The following is a 17,988-nucleotide window of genomic DNA, read 5'->3' as shown; positions in this document are numbered from 1 at the left end:
GTCAATTGGACAATATCATAGTAATCGTCAATAGTGAAAATTTGGTAAATTGGATTAAGGAGATGGCTTATTAAGAACTTGTTTACGTTGGACTTGAAAACAACCAAATTGTAGTCAGCTGGAAAGAAAGGAAACGAAACAGAGTTCCACAAGCGTGCAGTTCTAAGAAAGAACTATAAATAAATAAATGTATAAATATATTATACATTACAGTGGAACCTCAGAATACGGTGGCCCTAAGATAGATTTTTTCAGGCTACGATGTGGAATACAATCTTTTTTCGGCCCTTGGTTATGGTATTTGCCCCACCTTAGTGTTATTTATAATGTTATTTGATTATATACATGTGTATTATATACTGTACTTTGTTACTAATTTTTAATGCCGTATCGCGGGGTCCTACTGTATAAATGTATAAATACATTATACATTGTAAATGTATCAATATATTTTATAAATTATAAATGTATCAATATATTTTATACATTATAAATTATAAATGTATCAATATATTTTATACATTATAAATTATAAATGTATCAATATATTTTATACATTATAAATTATAAATGTATCAATATATTTTATACATTATAAATTGTAAATGTATCAATATATTTTATACATTATAAATTGTAAATGTATCAATATATTTTATACATTATAAATTGTAAATGTATCAATATATTTTATACATTATAAATTATAAATGTATCAATATATTTTATACATTATAAATTACAAATGTATTATGGAGTAGATAGTTACTTCATAGATTAGATGGATACAATAAAAGCTTTCAGAAATAATTAAAATATTCAAAAAAAAAAAAAAAAAAATTTAATATGTCCCATGAAAGGGATATATTTGTCTTAGCCGAGTGGTCTTAGCTACTGCATTTGGGCAAAAAAACTAGTAAGTCACCTTATTGAACAAGTATTTATGATTGGAACCAGTCATATCCTTAAGCGTAAGGCTTTCAGTGTACCTTTTGACATCTCTCCCAAGCTAGTCTACCAGTCCACATCTTAACCAACCAAGGAACTCGGATGTACTCAGATTCATTACATCAGAAAGTAAGGACCTTTTCCTGATTAAAATGTTTTTGTGTCTAATAATCAGAAACAAATATAATGTACATTAAATGGCAGTTTGTGTTTGGTGAGAATATAAGAGTATGATATTTCACTACTTTGGTATCTTGGCAAAATCATGCCACGAAGCAGCAACTTTATGGCAATCTACCTGCCATATCTAATACCATCAGAGAAAGACGCTTACAATTTGCCGGTCATTGTCTGAGAAGCAAGCATGAATTGGTGAGTGATGTATTGCTATGGACTCCATGACACGGATGCGCAAGCAGAGGATGACCTAGATCCACATACATCCAACAAATAGCACACGATGCTAACTGTGAACCGGAAGATCTTAGGCAACTGATGGAAGACAGGAAACTCTGGAGCGGAAGACTCACATTGGTTCGGGCAAGGAGCCCGTCATGATGATGATGATGATGGTATCAAACTATTTTTATCCTCTTCTTTGAAATGTTACTAATGTTCAGTGTATTAGTTTGTAACATATAAACGAGAAGGTGGTTGTGTTGTTTCCTGGTTTTCATATTATTTTAAATATTCTAGTTAGCAGATATAAATAACTAGTTTGTTCGGAAAATACAGTGTTCAATTCAATTTTGAAAAGTTAATTCCGTTTGATATTTTTAAAGTGTTTCATATAATTTCACATGTTTGATAATTGATGCATACTTTCAACCAATCTGTAATTTCAGATGATTTTTACTTCCTCTCAACTGTTCTGTATTCTTTAATAAATCTCCAATAATTTTTTAGATTATAATATCAAAACATAAGTTTTCTTTGTTTTTTTTGTTTTTTTTTGCATGATTTCAAACTGTTATAATGCTTTTCCCTGTTGACAAGTTGCTGGTCCTAAGTATTGTACTTAATATAAGTTCAATTGACATTTTTAGAGGAAAGAATGGAGATAGGTTCCCCTCTCATTGCGACATGCTTTCATCTTCGATACATAACTATGAAGGATCGTCTTAGCTTGATTCAACTCTGCCTACAACAAGAATTTAAAAGAAAAGCCATCATAACGTTGGCGTTGTTTGGTCAGTTATTTGGTTCTGTGTTGTTCTATGTGGTCCACCTTCCTAGTGTTAGTTTATTGATAATTGCATGAGGCGCTCCTACTAGACAACATTGACGGGGCAGCCAAGGCAGTTTTTTTTTGTAGGCCAGAATGCTCTTTCTCTAGTATGCAAGCTCTCCAATCTAACTTTCCGACACTTGTGTCACATCATCCTGCCATTGGATGGTGATAAATAACTTTCCCTTTAAATGAACATTTATTCAGTAGTCTGAATAATACTAATTATCAATCTTCATTTCAATAATTCAGAAAAAATTCAGAAACAAGAATATTGCATTTGAATGTTTTAGTTCAAATCTAATTTCTGCAGATTTTAGAGAAATTTTATGATTCTCGTCACAATCATATATACAGCACGGTGTAAAGCAATATGGCAGAGAATATATCGAGAAAACAAAACTGTGATCATTTGATCAGGAGGGGGGGGTAGTAGAGAAAGAGGTCAACAATGTTTATTGGTTTACAAATTTGTATAATAGAATTCAGAATTAATTTGAATGGCAGTGTGTCTGTTGAAGGCAGCTATGGTAGTGATGGTCAGATTAATACAGCTCCTTCCCTGACCTGCATCTCGAACCATAGTGGCTCATGCACGACGGTTCTGAGCAAGGTCACATGAGATGGTTAACAAATTAAAATTTAACAATCTGCAAAACTGTGGGGGTCAGGCAAGTCCTCTTTGATGGTTGTTACCCAAATATTTGTTCACTAATCTAGGGAGTGAGGGAGGAAGAGTTATGCCACAGATTAATTTTTCTTCAGGAAATCTTATCTGAAGCTGAGAGTGAAGTTAAGAGGTGGTGCGAATCACTGTGTCAGTGAAAAGGGGTGTTGTAAACTTACTTAGAACTCATCTCTATCCTTCATACATTTCTGAATTAACACCTCTACTCTATCGGTATTTTCCTGATATGTGCTCGACTGAGCTTCTCAATATCCCTTGTAACACATTCACAGCGAAATTTCGTCTAACTACTACCACAGCTAAACATTTTCCCTTCTTTCCTAAGTGTGCTTAACATCAAAGGTAATTTCCATGAACAGAGTTTCTTTTCAAGAACTTTATCTGCGGAACGCATTGCCATGAGGCTACCTTCCAGCAGACTACAACGTGGTCATCTCCATAAAGTCTATATAATCAAATTGTTTTTTCATTCCATTCATCATTTTAAATCCTTTCATAACATGCTTCATCATTCAACTAGTTGTCCATCCATCTCATTAACAATTATCCTCCAGTGGCTTTTGGCCTGGATTAAGTAGTAATTAAGATGCAAATGTGAGATCTTTAAAAAAATGTTTTTGTTCTTTTAATAATATGTTACCATTTAACAAAGCCAAAAGCCACTCAAGGATAACAATTAGATGGAAGGATTGGAATAAATGGATCTGTTTTACAAAAATCTTGGTTCAAAATGTACGCATATTTGTGTTTAGTTGTTCAAGATGCTTTTTTTTCTTCTTTATTGTTTTATTTAAATGACCGATGCTCTAGACCTACAAAGTGCCTTCAATAAGTTTCCAGCCTTTTTTCGTACAGGCACTTTTATTGGTAGTACACACATGAAACTCTAGTCCTCTTCAAAGTAATCTCCTCCGGCTGCAATGCATTTGTTGTACTGTTCCAACAACTTTAGGAAAGTCGCTTTCATTTCCCCATTTGTCTCATAACAGCCTCTAAGGTTTTCCTTGAGTTTAGGGAATACCCAAAAGTCAGAGGGAGCAAGGTCTGGACTATAGGGAGGGTGAGGAAATGTTTTGATGCCCATTTTGGTCAAATAGTCTGTGATAAGGATGGAATTGAGGACTGAACCCCTTTGGGACAAACTTCACACAAATTTTCTGCATCTTCAGTTCCTCAGAAATTGTGTATAGTTCCCACACTGACATCAAACTGTACACTTATTGTCTATAGACACACGACATTCCTTACCCATGAAATTCTTTATTTGGCTAATCAACTCTAGTGTTCTGACTTCCTTATTCCTCCCACACATCTCATCATCCCTCACAGACTCCCTGCTTTCCTTGAATCTCTTATGCCACTCAAAAATTGATGCGCAATTCATGCAAAATGGTCGAAAAGCAGTTTAAAGCATTTCATACATTTCTGTAGCATTTTTTCCAAGTTTAAAACAGAATTTTATTGCATATCATTCTTGTAAAGTGTCCCCACGTCCAGATTGTCTATTTGAAATTCATCAGCTGTGACACTCAGGCTTTAGTAGGTTGTAATTGAAACTGAAATCATAAAAATTGGTCAGTCATCTGATAAGATGTATAGCAATAACATACTGAATTTTTAAGAGTCTACAACAATCTTAAATGCCTGTACAAAAAAATCTGGAAACTTACTGAAGGCACCTCGTAATTCGAGCATCGATTCGACTTTACAATTCTAGCCATCTTAATTTTGAGATCAGGTTTTAAAGGGCTTGAAAAAAAAAAAAAATATGATTGGATAATCTTTGATAATTTTTTTTTCTGAATGTGAAAACATATAAATAAACTCCCATTACATGTCTTTTACATAAAAGTATGGATCTTACGCTCTTTTATATGACAGGGGTGCATGTGAAAATTAAGTTTTCTTTGGTTCAAAAGTACTGATAAAAGAATTTTCTAATCAAGTTTCAAAAATATTTTCTATTTCAAAGGATCACAAAGTAAAAATAAGTCATCCATTTGTTAATCCTGTGTAAAAAAAAACTGTTTGCAAGTCATGTGGTCTAATCGAATTCCGACCTCTTATTCTTAAGGTCACATTCACACTTTTTCATCCAAATGTGGACCTCATTATGTAACATTTATGCAGATTTGAAAATCATCCATTTCTCAAGATGAAAAAACTGGAAATATCTTTAAAATTTAAAACCAACATATTTTTTGTCGTCTTCTCTAGTTTTGTAATAGGTTCATTAATGTTTTTATTTGATTTTGTTTAAAACAAAATATTCCACCCCTGGTAGTAATAATAAAATAATATTTATTGATTTTATTTTACCAGTAAAGCTGAAAACTATAGATCACCCCCAAACAAATGTATTTTTATATTTAAGAAAATATCTGCACATTCAACATGTTTTTACGATAATCGAGAATAAATAACAAATCTATTGTTAAATATTTTGAGATTTATAAAGAATCGGAATCGATAATTGTATCAAAATCAAGGATTTAGTTCGGAATCGGTAATTTTATCGGAATCAGGAAAAATATTGAAAACGTCCCATCGCGCGCACACGCATGTATCATTTAAACCTTTTCTTTTATAATTCTTTTTTTAATCTTGTTCACTTCAAACAGGACATATTGCCACTTGGGCATAAGAGCTACTATTTGAGTTCATATCTGCTAGGGAATTTGTGAGGAGATGGGCGAGATGTCAGTTCACATTACCTTAAAACTTCTGCATGTTAGTACAATCAAGGTACAAACAAACACACACTATGACAAACATAGCAACAATGAAAAAGAAGAGAGAGAGAACTATTGCTACTTGTTATCAATACAACCAGGACCCAAAACAACAAGACCGTTTAGGTGATGAGTTGCTGTCTGTAGCGGAACATCCAGACAGAAATTGGTCCACCATAGAGCTACATAATTCTTTGATTTACCAAATAAAAGAATGAAGTGCAACTCTCCAAATGATAAGTGCAATATCAGGGTTCATTTATATTCCTAAACAATAAAAATTTTCACTTGCGCCACTATCATATCAAAGAACCAGATCCTGTAGAGTTGAAAATAAAATAAAACATTGTCCCAGTAAAAAGAAAGCTGCATTGTTGCTCATAGAAAGAGAGCAAGATCCGAAAACGGAAAAAATTCTTAGCTATAAATTTATCGGCTCCATTTTCCAGCCGCCATTCCCGTCTAAATGAAGTTCTATTTGGTGATAATGTCGTAAACTACGTCTGTGACCAATACTGATTAATGTGATGTTCAGTTCTTTGCACAGGGAATACATCACTTGCTCCGCCTCCAAATTGATCTGACTCGTTGATTCATCAAGTGCTGTAAAAGAAAAAAGAAAACAAATAATAGTTTAATCCGTGCTTGTCTGATATGCAATGATTGACACTAGATCACAAAATCTATCGCAAAAGGTTCACTGGATACTTGACTTTAGAACGAAATCATAAGTTTGGTTGGTAAACCAGAAGAACAGCCAACTCAAAGTCTGCAGTAAACAATGTTTGGTCAGATTTATGATTCTGAATTTTGGGGATGACGATTAATTATTCATATCATATGGGTACTGTGGACTATTGTTCTCATCTTGAGTGTTATTTTCACAATGTTTCGATCGATGTAACCTCTGACCTTCTTCAGGTGTATCTTGCCAAACTCAGGGATCTGCACAAAATTTCAAATGGAACCCTTTGTTTAATTCCCAGGGGTAGCATCCTGTTCTGGGAGTTAATGGTTCAATCCTTAGTGTGAGCAATACTCAAAATGCAATTGCGAATTACTTAGGACTTCTTCCCGGTTATGGTTGAGAGAACAAGAACAAGCTACCTCTGTAGATTAAATAAATGGTTCCATTCGAAATTCCGTGCAGATTCCAGAGTTTGGCAAGACATACTTGAAGTAGGTCGGAGGTTACATCGACCAAAACATTGTGAAAATGATACTCAAGAAAAGAACAACAGTCCAAAGAATTCAAATAAAACGGACAGACAGATTTAATTTCTACTTTTAAAAACTTTCTATTTTGGGTTGTTTACTATCAATGATTTGCCAAGTTTGTATTTTCATTCATTTATTTAATTGTTTGCCAGGTTTGTATTTTCATTCATTCATTTAATTGTTCGGTGAAAGTATAGTATAGTTAACAAAGACTTACCCCATCTCCCTATGTTAAGAATGGCTTATTATTATTATATAATCTTCTGCAGTTTACTGACCATACTTAATAATGATATTATTTAGAAAGCCATTTTTAACCTGGGCAGTCGGGGGCATGCTAACTAATTTGTACTTTCCTCAAACAATTTGGTAAATTAATAAATTTGGTAAATTAATAAATTTGGTAAATTAATAAATTTGGTAAATTAATAAATTTGATAAATTAATAAATTTGATAAATTAATAAATTTGAAGAACTGAAACTCACCAGAAATTTTATTTGGATAAATTTTAATGTCAGGAACTAAATCTAACCGGACTAAGGCTGTTCAAACGTTTTGTTATATTGGAGCACAGGGAGAGACTGGTGCTGGAGTGATAGCAAGATTTAAGAGTGGATGGATTAAGTTTAAGGAACTTTTGTCATTACTAACCAGCAGAGTGTTACTGTTTCAGGATATATATGCAAGAGAAATTTGAACAATGAGAGTTGAATTCATGCATTGCATGGAGAGAAATTATATGAAAATTATATGATGGATATGTAATGTGAATTTTAAAGACAGGCTTAGATCTGATGACCTCAGAGGAAGATTAAATCTGAACAGTATAGGGGGATGTGTGCAAGACGGGAAATTACGGTCATATGGAAAGAATGGATAAGTTTGAATGGATTAGTAGTGTGGCACAATAGAGAGCGCCCCTTTTGGGGAGCTGGGAGCTTCTTTATTAATAAACCTTATGCCTACACTTGTGACTGTACTCGCGTGGAGGAAAAAAGAAATTTGTTATTATTGAAAGTATAACATAACGGCTTCAGTAAATGTTAAAATATATCCATCAGGTATGACTCGACCCAAGAGTCATAGTTTTTTATAATATTCGACCAAATCAAAACGATCTGAATTCAAAAGGTCAAACCCAAAAGAACTAGTAATCGAGGCGCACAAAAATGACACAATATTCACGCATCATGTATAAATATCTCTCTCTTTATATATATATATATATATATATATATATATATATATATATACATATATATATACATGCATATATTTATCTCTTTCACTCCTTTTTTCTCTCTTTCTTCATTGAAAGAGAGAATTAAATATAATTCTATTGTTTTTCTAAACAATTGAAGCTTGCACCCCGTACGTGTGGGATATAGTAGTTTGGTGTGCATGCAATGGGTCAACTAAATATGCTTCCTACTTGTTAAATAAATTATATATTTTTTATACAAATGCATTTGTTCGCTATTTTTGTACAAGCATTCGATTTCAGCATGAGGTTCCTGCCATTAACGCTGATGACGATGGAGAACTGCCTGTAACGATGCAATGAAGACACAAGAAGTGACCCATACCAGCCGGTTATAGCCAACGACATATCGACCCGTTGTATTGATGTATCTATGTGCCTATCATTTGATATCGTTAATTCCCCCAGGGAGCTGGTTGCATTCTCAGGACGTTCCTCAGCCAAGTAACTCTCCCCGGAAAGCGATAGTGTCATAGTAGATGTAGAACAGTTGAGGTAGCAGGGTCTGCTGACAAGATAAGGCCAAAGAAAATATGGAAGGAAATAAGGATGGATCTGAGAAACAGTACAGGTAAATAAAGACCCCTGGCCAGAAATCGGTTAAAAGTTTAAAAGTCAATTTCTAAAAAGCATCCAGCACATACCAACAACTGAAATCTGACCTCAGAGGAAGATTAAATCTGCAGAGTACAGGGGGATGTGTGCAGAACAGAAGATTTCTATGGTTTGGTCACATTAAAAGAACAGATGAGAGTGTTTAGGTTAGAAGAACAGTTGAGGTAGGAGGTTCGGTTGGTATGTAAGCCAAAGAGACTGGGAAGTGATAAAAAATGGATTTGATAGAAATGAGGATGAATGAGGACCTGGCCAGAGATTGGTAAGTTTGGAAGTTAATTTTTAAAAGTTGCCCAACACATGCCAACGTGTAAAACAGATGTTAAACTGATGATGATGATGATGAAGAAGAAGAAACTGTTGTGCTTACCAGCAAATTTAGGCTTATGATAAAACAACCTTGCAAAACAAAGTCTTTGCTGTTGGCCAGGTGATAATTCGTTGTACCTGAGAAGAAAATAAAAAAGTAAAAACTTTATTTTATAGTTTTTTTTTTAAACAATTGAAGGAAAAGACATTGGAAATGTTGACGAATACAACAAAAATTAGATCTTACAAACTTTATCTCCTTTAATTATTTTATTACATTTTTTTTTTTGTTATCCATAATTAGGACATATGATGACCTTTTTGTTTTTCATTTTCTATTCTGCATTAGGTGCCGTGTGACAGTGAATGTGGGGGGAGTAATGCAGCCATGAATGAACATTTTGGAAAATGAGATAAGGAGGAATGTTGAATAAGCAAGGTCTAATTAGTAGGGCTATGACAACAGCATATTCTTTTCATTGTTTTGACTCTCGAGTATGTATCTGGCACAGTAAGACACAAACATGACAATCCAGAATGAATCAGAAAAAGAAAACAATGAGAATGATTCGTCCTGGTTATTGAACTTGCTATCAATTGTCAAAAGGTCACATGACGGGTGATAATTCATTTTATCTGGAAAGAAAATAAAGTAAAAAAAATTTTTAATTTATATATGTTTTTTAACAATTGAAGGAAAAGACACTGAATCTGTTGATGAAGAACAGGAGATTGAATACACAACCAAATTTGACCTTACAACTTTTATCTCCTTTTAATTATTTTATTTTGATATTATTGCAGTGTTATTCCATTATTAAAACATACAAAAGTCGATTTCTTTTTTTTTTCTTTTCTATTCTGTATCAAGTAGCAGTTAGGGTTCATTATTTTGTGACGGTGAATAGTTGGTGGGGAATGCAGCCATGAATAAACATTTTGGAAAATGATATAAGAAAAAGAAAAAAATGTGAAGGATTCGTCCTGGTTATTGAACTTGTTATCTATTGTCAAAAAAGGTCACAGCGAATTAATAAAAAAAAGATTGGAATGGAACTGAGACCAGTTGTTTGTTTTGTGGAACAGCGAGAGGGCCTGTATTCCAGCATGTTTTATTAATTATGTAAATGGTTTTCTCGTGGAAAGATGTACCGAATCTATCTGGCAAGTTTCATTTGAAATAGAGCATAAATAGATCTGATAATGCTGGTTTCTTACCCGCCCCCCGTCCGTCGATACGTTACTACTTATAAAAGAACATGCTTGTCTAAGTAGCGAACTATGTCACGTGATAACTGTTTTCTTTTCAAAAATGAAAATGCTGCATTTTTATTTCAAGCAAAATCAATTCCTATTTGCAGCCGCGAAGGACATCTTATTATAGCAGTTAAGTTATGAATTTCTTTTCTAGATGCAAGTTCTAATATTATATTTATATCAGTTTTTAATCTTTATTTTATTTCATTGTTTTATTAATTGTGTAAATGGTTTTTCATGGAAAGATGTATCGAATCTATTTGGCAAGTTCCTTTGGAATATATATTTTATTTATTCATTTTTTATATCATAGATTTTTCTTGTCCATAAATGTTTATATTTTCCAAGTTGATAGCATAACAGATTTTGCAATTGTTTTCATTTTCAGTTGGTGAGAGGGGAATCTAACCCTTTCTTAAACACACCAAATGGACGTTTATTAAGTACAATACTTTTTTTTTTTTTAATGGAGAGTAGACAATGCATTGTGGATGCGTTATCGGCAGCTCCCGTTATTCTCGCTTCTCTTTATTTGTCCCTCAGTCCTCATTTTTAATGAGTGATTTTTCTGACAAAGGGAGAAGAAAAAGCTGTTTTCTAGGTTCGCAGTATTTTGTGTGAACAGCTGCCAGGGATTTCGGAAACTTTCTGTTTCTATGTCTATCCTTGTAGCCATGTCACTAGTGAGGGTGCTGGAGGTAACCGTTTTATCTGGGCTGACGTTATCCGCCTGATAGTCAGGGACCCAAACCTTAGATTAACCACTAAGGACGCTGTCCTATCAGCAGGTGCAAAGTACTGGGGCTGCTGTATTGCCATTTGGTGAATGGATTCTGGACCATGCAGTAGCTTCTGGTGGGGCCTCTCGATGCCATATTAGTGGGTACTTTGTTACAGCTTTACCTTTTCATGTGCTACAAAAAAAAAAAAAAAATTCTTCATTTCTATTTCTCTCTTACTTTCCCTTTCTGCCCTGCTTCAGGCATGTCTGTCGACCTAGTCCACAAATCCCAAAACACATTGACGATTATTATGAATTGATCGTGTCCTCCTCCCCCTCACCAGTATCCGAATAAATACATAGAGTCTGCTCTCAGCCTGACAATTAAACCTCCTGATAGTCCGCATGTAGGCTTTTGAAATTTAAAAATGGTTGTAAAAGATTTTTTGCAAAGTTTTTAAATTTAAATCAGATTTTGTCAAATGCTGTTTTATGATATATCAGACATTTGATGGATGAAACTTCCTGATATTTTGTATATACTTACACAGACACACACACACACACACATATATATATATATATATATATATATATATATATATATATACTAGCTGTACCCTGCCACGCGTTGCAGTGGCTCAATTTGGTGTAATGGAAAAATTTAATAAAAGAGAAAATGCATGCTTCTTATATTAGTACAGCAATCCACTGCTAAAAGTGAAAAAGAAGGCGAAACTGAAAAAAATGGTGCTCTTGCAGAATTTGATCTGGATCCTCGAGAGTTTCTGTCAATCATTCATGTTTTGGACTTGACCAACAATCAGTGGATGAAGCCGAACGTAGCAAAAATGTTGAAACGCTAAATGCTTTTTTTTGTTGTTTTAAAAAATGTGATTTAGTAATTAATATTTGGTTGATGGTGGGGGGAGGGGGGGTTACTATACACAGATTCGAAAAAGTCGTCCAAAAACAAATAAATGAAAGCAAAGGTAAGGTAATTTACGTTTCTACCTAATTGGATAATTGTTTAGTGTTTTTATGTAATGTAAAATGTTTAATTGGCTCAAAAAACAGAAATGGTCGCGAATTCTGTTGAATACGTTAAGTTTGGGAAAGTAAGTTGAAAACTAAAAACTATACAAAACAGTGTCTGAAACTCACCGAACATATGTTACCATGACATAGGCTGGCATAATGGATAGGTTTCTGACAGTATTTTGTATAGTTTTTTTAGTTTTAACTCACTTTCTCTAACTTAAAGTAATCAACAGTGTCCACCACCATTTGTAGCTTTCAAATACACCAATAAACACTGTTTTTCGAGCCGACTAAACGTTACATTAAATGAAAAGAGTTTATATTACTAAACACAGATACAAAGAAGTTGTCAAAAAATAAATATATAACAAATAAATGTTATCAAAGGCAAGAAAAGTAAGTGTTCTACCTAACTGGATAAGATTTTAGTGTTTTTATGTAATGTATAATCGGTTCAAAAACATTCAATGTTTATCGGTATATCTGAAAAATACAAATGGCGGCAGACTGTATCGAACATGTTAAGTTTGGGGAAATTTTGGGAAAATGAGTTTAAACTAAAAATACTGTTAGGAACTCACTCAATATATGTTACCATGATGTAGGCTGGCATATAATCGGTGGTTTTAAACTTTTGCTCGATACAGGTGACGACTTTTAAAAATCCCTTTTAGTGATTACCTGGTGTGAGGATATTTGTACAACTAAATGGCAAATCTGCTCAAAAAAATCCGGTATTATTTTACTTTAAGGCCCGTTTCACGTTCATATATAACGAAATATTTTATTGTAGATTTCGGTGTGCTAAAAACGAATCTGCAAACCGTTTACGTAGCAAAAAAAAAGTTTTCATGACATTCATGAAATTACTTTTTCGAAAAGTGGGTGATCACTTTTCAATGTAAATTTAACTTAAAATGAGCACCCACTTTCTGGCCACCTGAGAGAGGAGCATTTTTCTGTTTCTTGGCTAAAAAGTTTTTTGTTTGATTTCTTTTGCATGGTAATAACCCCTGAACTCTGGGACTATTTTCCATTTAACAGCCGTAGCCTTCGTTTACGCTATGCGTAAGCATAAACGAAAGCTGTTTAGCCAATAAACATGGGAAAAAATCCCCCCTCTCTCAGGTGGCTAGAAAGTGGGTGCTCATTTTAAGTTAAATTTACATGGAAAAGTGATCGCCACTTTTTCGAAAAAGTAATTTCTTCATATCATAAAAACTATTTTTTTGTGACGGAAACGGTTTGCAGATTCGTTTTTAGCACACCAAAATCTACAAAAAAAATGTTGTTATTTACGAACATGAGACGCACAGCCCTTAATAGAAAACTATATCAAAAATCCGAGGGAAAATAGTTTTCAATAAAAACAGCAAATGAATTCGATAGAAAAAAAATGGATGCTATTTTTTTTTTTTCTTTCTGTGTGTTTCTTGGCTTAAAAGTCTTTTTGTTTGATTTCTTTTGCATGGTATTAACCCCTAAACTCTGGGACTATTTTCCATTTCACAGACGTAGCCTTTGTTTATGCTATGCGTGAGCATAAACGAAAACTGTTAAATATGCATTCGCGTACCAAACTGCCTTGTAAAAAAAACCTTTAAGCCAATAAACACGAAAATAAATGCCCCTTCCTCAGGTGGCCAGAAAGTGGGTGCTCATTTTCAGTTAAATTTAGATGGAAAAGTGATCACCCACTTTTCGGAAAAAAAAATTTCTTCAGATCATGAAAACTATTTTGATACTCCTTGGGCGTTGAGTTCCATGGCGACCCGCAGAATTATTTAATGGTCGTTCCCTTAGTACCCCCCTAGTAGCAGTGTCAGAAATTTCGTGAAAATAGCGAATAATTCCACCCCATCTTTCCAAGCTTATAACTCCTCGAAAAATGCAATTCAAGCCCTAATTTTTTTTTCAATTAAAGGAGCAAGGACCAAGATTTCATTAAAAAAAAAAAAAAAAAAAAAAAAACGTGCTTTTTTTTAAAAGGTTTTAAACTTCGGACTTTACAGGTAAAATTCTAAAAGAACACTATGTTTTTTTTTTGTTTTAAATTTGAATATATTATGTATTGACCTTTTCTCTTCAATTTGTGAGTAAATTAATTATTTACTTTCGGGTTACTAAATTAAGTATTTACTTTTTAATAGACACTTAAAAATTGGGATGGGGGGGTTCGTGAATTTTAAAAAAAAAAACGTTTGTCTAAAATATTATATTCGATTTATTGGAAAGAACATAAAATTTCACATTGACCCTGAAAATATCGTAAAAATAGAATCAATAGAAAAATTTTGATAGATTTTTAAAATTTAAAAATTGAAAAATATTGAGTTTAAAAATTGAAAAATATTGAGTTCGGAAAATTCATTACTGTTTTAAAAAAAAAAAAAAAAAAAATATTTCTATTACTTTTAAAACAACTGTAATAGTTTATTTTGGAAGTATAATCCATAAAGAAAATAAATAACCCACTTTTAACAGAGAAATTCCGAGATTTTTATATTGTATTCGCAGTTTCGTGTTAGGGGTGTCAAAAATTCCTACAAAAATTCTGATACTGCTACCCCCCTAGTCAAGGCTAACGCATGCGCACGTAACATTTTTTATTTATTTACTTACGTGGTGGAGTTTCTATACTGATAGGTTTTTTGAAATTTTTTCACTGGATTATTATTGATTGAACACTAACCAGATTATGAAAAAAAATTGAAAAAAAAAAAAAAATCATTTCAACATTTGAAAGGGATACTCACTTTTTAGTTACCACGTTCTGGTAAATCGGTCACTTTTTATGTATTTATTTTTTTTTTTTCTAAATACGGAAGTGTCTTCGGGAGATATAAAATGGTCGCATGTTGACGAAGCAATGTATCGGGAGGCGTACGGGATTAAAAATTATTGGTAAATTTTTAGATTAGGTCCACCTCCTCAATTTTCTTTTAAATGACGACTTGAAATGGTTTTCGACTATGCTGAACACGAAAATCGCATCGAAATTTTGCAGAAATAAGTAGTTATATAGATATAAAAAGTTGTATTATGCATTGTAATTTTTGGCGGCCATCTTTTTTACGTGTGTGTATTTGTTTATGGCGCGTGTGCACGTAAAAAGATGGCCGCCGAAGAATACAATGCATAATACAACTATTTATTTCCGCAAAATTTCAATGCAATTTGCGTGTTCAGCATACTCGGAAACCTATAAATGTCGTCATTGAAAGGAAAATTGTGGAGGTGGACCTAATCTAAAAAAATACCAAATTATTAAACATTTCTCCAGCATGTTAGTGAAATTTATAATACTTTAAAAAAATTAAAAAGAAACAAAAAAGTTTTGAAAAAAAACTCACCTTTCATAAAAACAATTTAAAAAAAAAACACAAACTGACTAAATAAGTAAAAAAAAAATAATAATTAAAAATCTCGAAACTTTATTTTCATGAAAACAATAAAAAAAGTCCTGTTCTCTCTATTTTTTTTCTTTGAGAAACAAATATATTTCTGACTTACAAATGCGGTAGAGACTCATTATTTTTACTTTCTATGGTTTTGATATACCGCGTTTTTATTGCTTACAAAATGGGTGACTGATTTATTAGAATGTTGTAACTAAAAAGTGAGCACCACTTTCAAATGTCGAAATAATGATTTCTTTTTTACATTTTTTTTTTTTTAATAATCTGTTTAATTAGTGTCCAATCAATAATAATCCAGTGAAAAAAAATTCCAAAAACCTATAAGTATAGAAATTAAGCATGGGAGTAATGTTTGTACAACAACGTAACGTCGCCTTTCGCACTTTTACAAACATTTTTTAAAAAAAGTAACTAAACCATTTATTGATAATTTGTCACGTGTACAAACATTTATTTATTTACGTAGGCTTAACTCCTTTCATGAATAAGAAAAGTTTTACTCTTTAAGAATAATAAAGTTACTGAACATTTTACTCTTTAAGAATAATAATGTTACTGAACATTTATAAAAGGACTTTTTTTCATGAAGGCCAGAGGAATAGTTGGCCGAAAATTCGTGAAACAACAACAATAAATAAAAATGGTGCTAATGCAGAGAGCCGCACTATTTTTTAAATCATATTTCCACGTTTAAATAACGTTTTACGATATTTTTTTTTTATTATTTATTCAATTGTAAGGTTAAAGTACAGAATAGGTACAAGACATCCTTACCTCCCCATGTTAAGAATGACTTTTTAAATAATAACATTATTTCAGCACGGATCACTCTCTGCATGAGTAATCTTATATAGAAAAACAAAAAAAAAAAAACTCAAAAGCAAGCAACAAACTTTTTTTTTGGCCTTATATAATAAAGAAAAGATGTGTAAATTAAAAAATTTGGAAGATAAACAAATCAAATATGTTTTTTTTTGTTTTTTTTGTTTTTTTTACTTATCGAGTTAACAGAAAATTAAACCTTTCATCAATTTGTGGCTGTGAAATGAATCGAACCGGAAGTTCAGTTTTATCAACAGAACAGATTCGCAGAAACGAAAAATAAATATATTTATTTTATTTAATATTTTAATTTTAATTAGGTAAATTTATTTTAATAACATAAAAACATACCTCGACTCTAAAAATGGGTTGTCTGAAAATTTCAAATAAATTGGTAACGTATAAACATGGTTTTATTTCTTTAGAACGAACCAACTTTACATTTTTATATATATAGATATATATACATGCATTTTGTTGTTCTCCCACATTGCGAGCCTGTCTCTGCTTTATCATTATTTTCATTCGTTTGTAAGAATTTCAATAAAACTTCATGATATTCTGCATCTAGGCTTTTATTATATTTTATTATATATAAATGTACATCAAGCCTTTTAAAGTTATTTCATTTTGATTACAGTCAGTTTGGTCATCGACATCATCATCATCATCATCATCAATATCACATGAATCCAAAGATTCTATTGTTGGCATTGATTTCCTCGATATTTTTCTAATTAGAAATATTTCTAGAAAGACATCAGGTATTTATGGGAGGGACATCATGTGAAGGTTGTCAACATCCTAAGTGAACGTGATTTTTGTGAAACAAACTGGATTTGAACTTGGGACGCTTAGGTTGTCAGTTCGTGTCATTAACCATGTCACCACCAACATGTCAGGGGGTTGATTTTGTTAATTTTATTCAAGAATAAAAAACAAGATTCAAATCTCTTTGTAGCCTCTTATTAAGTGTTGAGACATTATGTTGAACAAAGATGGCAGTGAAGAATCAAATGCAGGTTCGGGACAGAGATGATGGCGAACTGATTGACTCCAAAATTCAACAATTTTTGTAGTAACTTTGGAAGCTTCTGATTGGTTGGTTATTATAACTTATGGTTACAAAAACTATCGTTGAAATCATTAGTGTCATACCCCATTAGGAGTCAAAAACATTTTAACACCTCTTGATTGCTATTATTTATGGAAATACCTGGAGCTTCCTCTTGGCCAGACATTTGATGGAACTTTCTAATATTCTGCACATATATATATATATATATACATACACACATATAAAATAAAAATTACAATTAAATTTACCAAAATGATCCAAGGTGGTAAAATTAAAGTATAATATAAATATTAAAGAATTAATATTTATAAAGTTATCTGTTTGCTTGTATATATATTATATATATATATACTTACACATATATATATTTCATTTTGTTGTTCTTCTGTCTCCCACAGAAGAGACATTGTGAACCTGTGTTTGCTCTATCATTTTCATGGAAAGTGCTCGTCTGAGTTTTAATCTGCATGCCCCACCTTTGCCAAACTTTCATAAAAACACTCATTTACCTATAACAATCATCAACAATTTTCCCTACTCTATCCGTGCCTAAATCTAAATGCAAATTCTATGAACAAAGTTCATTTCCTAGAACTGCCCGCTTGTGTAACTGTTCCGCTGGCCTGCTTTCCTGTTCACTACACTAGTT

The 17,988-nt window shown here is 32.4% G+C and overlaps 1 protein-coding gene across 1 annotated transcript in view; it reads right to left on the bottom strand.

Annotated features, from left to right (window-relative positions):
* Nucleotides 1–5,832: 5,832 nt before the first annotated feature.
* Nucleotides 5,833–17,988, bottom strand: part of LOC145260309 (lysosomal cobalamin transporter ABCD4-like) — a 94,312-nt gene continuing 82,156 nt past the window's right edge. Inside the window, exons 16-17 of the mRNA XM_080118197.1 lie at nucleotides 9,063–9,139; nucleotides 5,833–6,199 (exon numbers count right to left, since the gene is read on the bottom strand). Coding sequence (XP_079974323.1) covers nucleotides 6,018–6,199; nucleotides 9,063–9,139 — 259 coding nt within the window. The 3' untranslated portion in view covers nucleotides 5,833–6,017. The remainder of the gene's footprint in view (nucleotides 6,200–9,062; nucleotides 9,140–17,988) is intronic.

The sequence above is a fragment of the Euprymna scolopes genome, chromosome 36 (genome assembly GCF_053919585.1).
Source record: "Euprymna scolopes isolate OS-2025 chromosome 36, ASM5391958v1, whole genome shotgun sequence".
In the NCBI taxonomy this organism is placed as follows: domain Eukaryota; kingdom Metazoa; phylum Mollusca; class Cephalopoda; order Sepiida; family Sepiolidae; genus Euprymna; species Euprymna scolopes.
The sequence above is the reverse complement of the archived record's forward strand: the minus strand, read 5'-3'. Positions and strand labels throughout refer to the sequence as shown.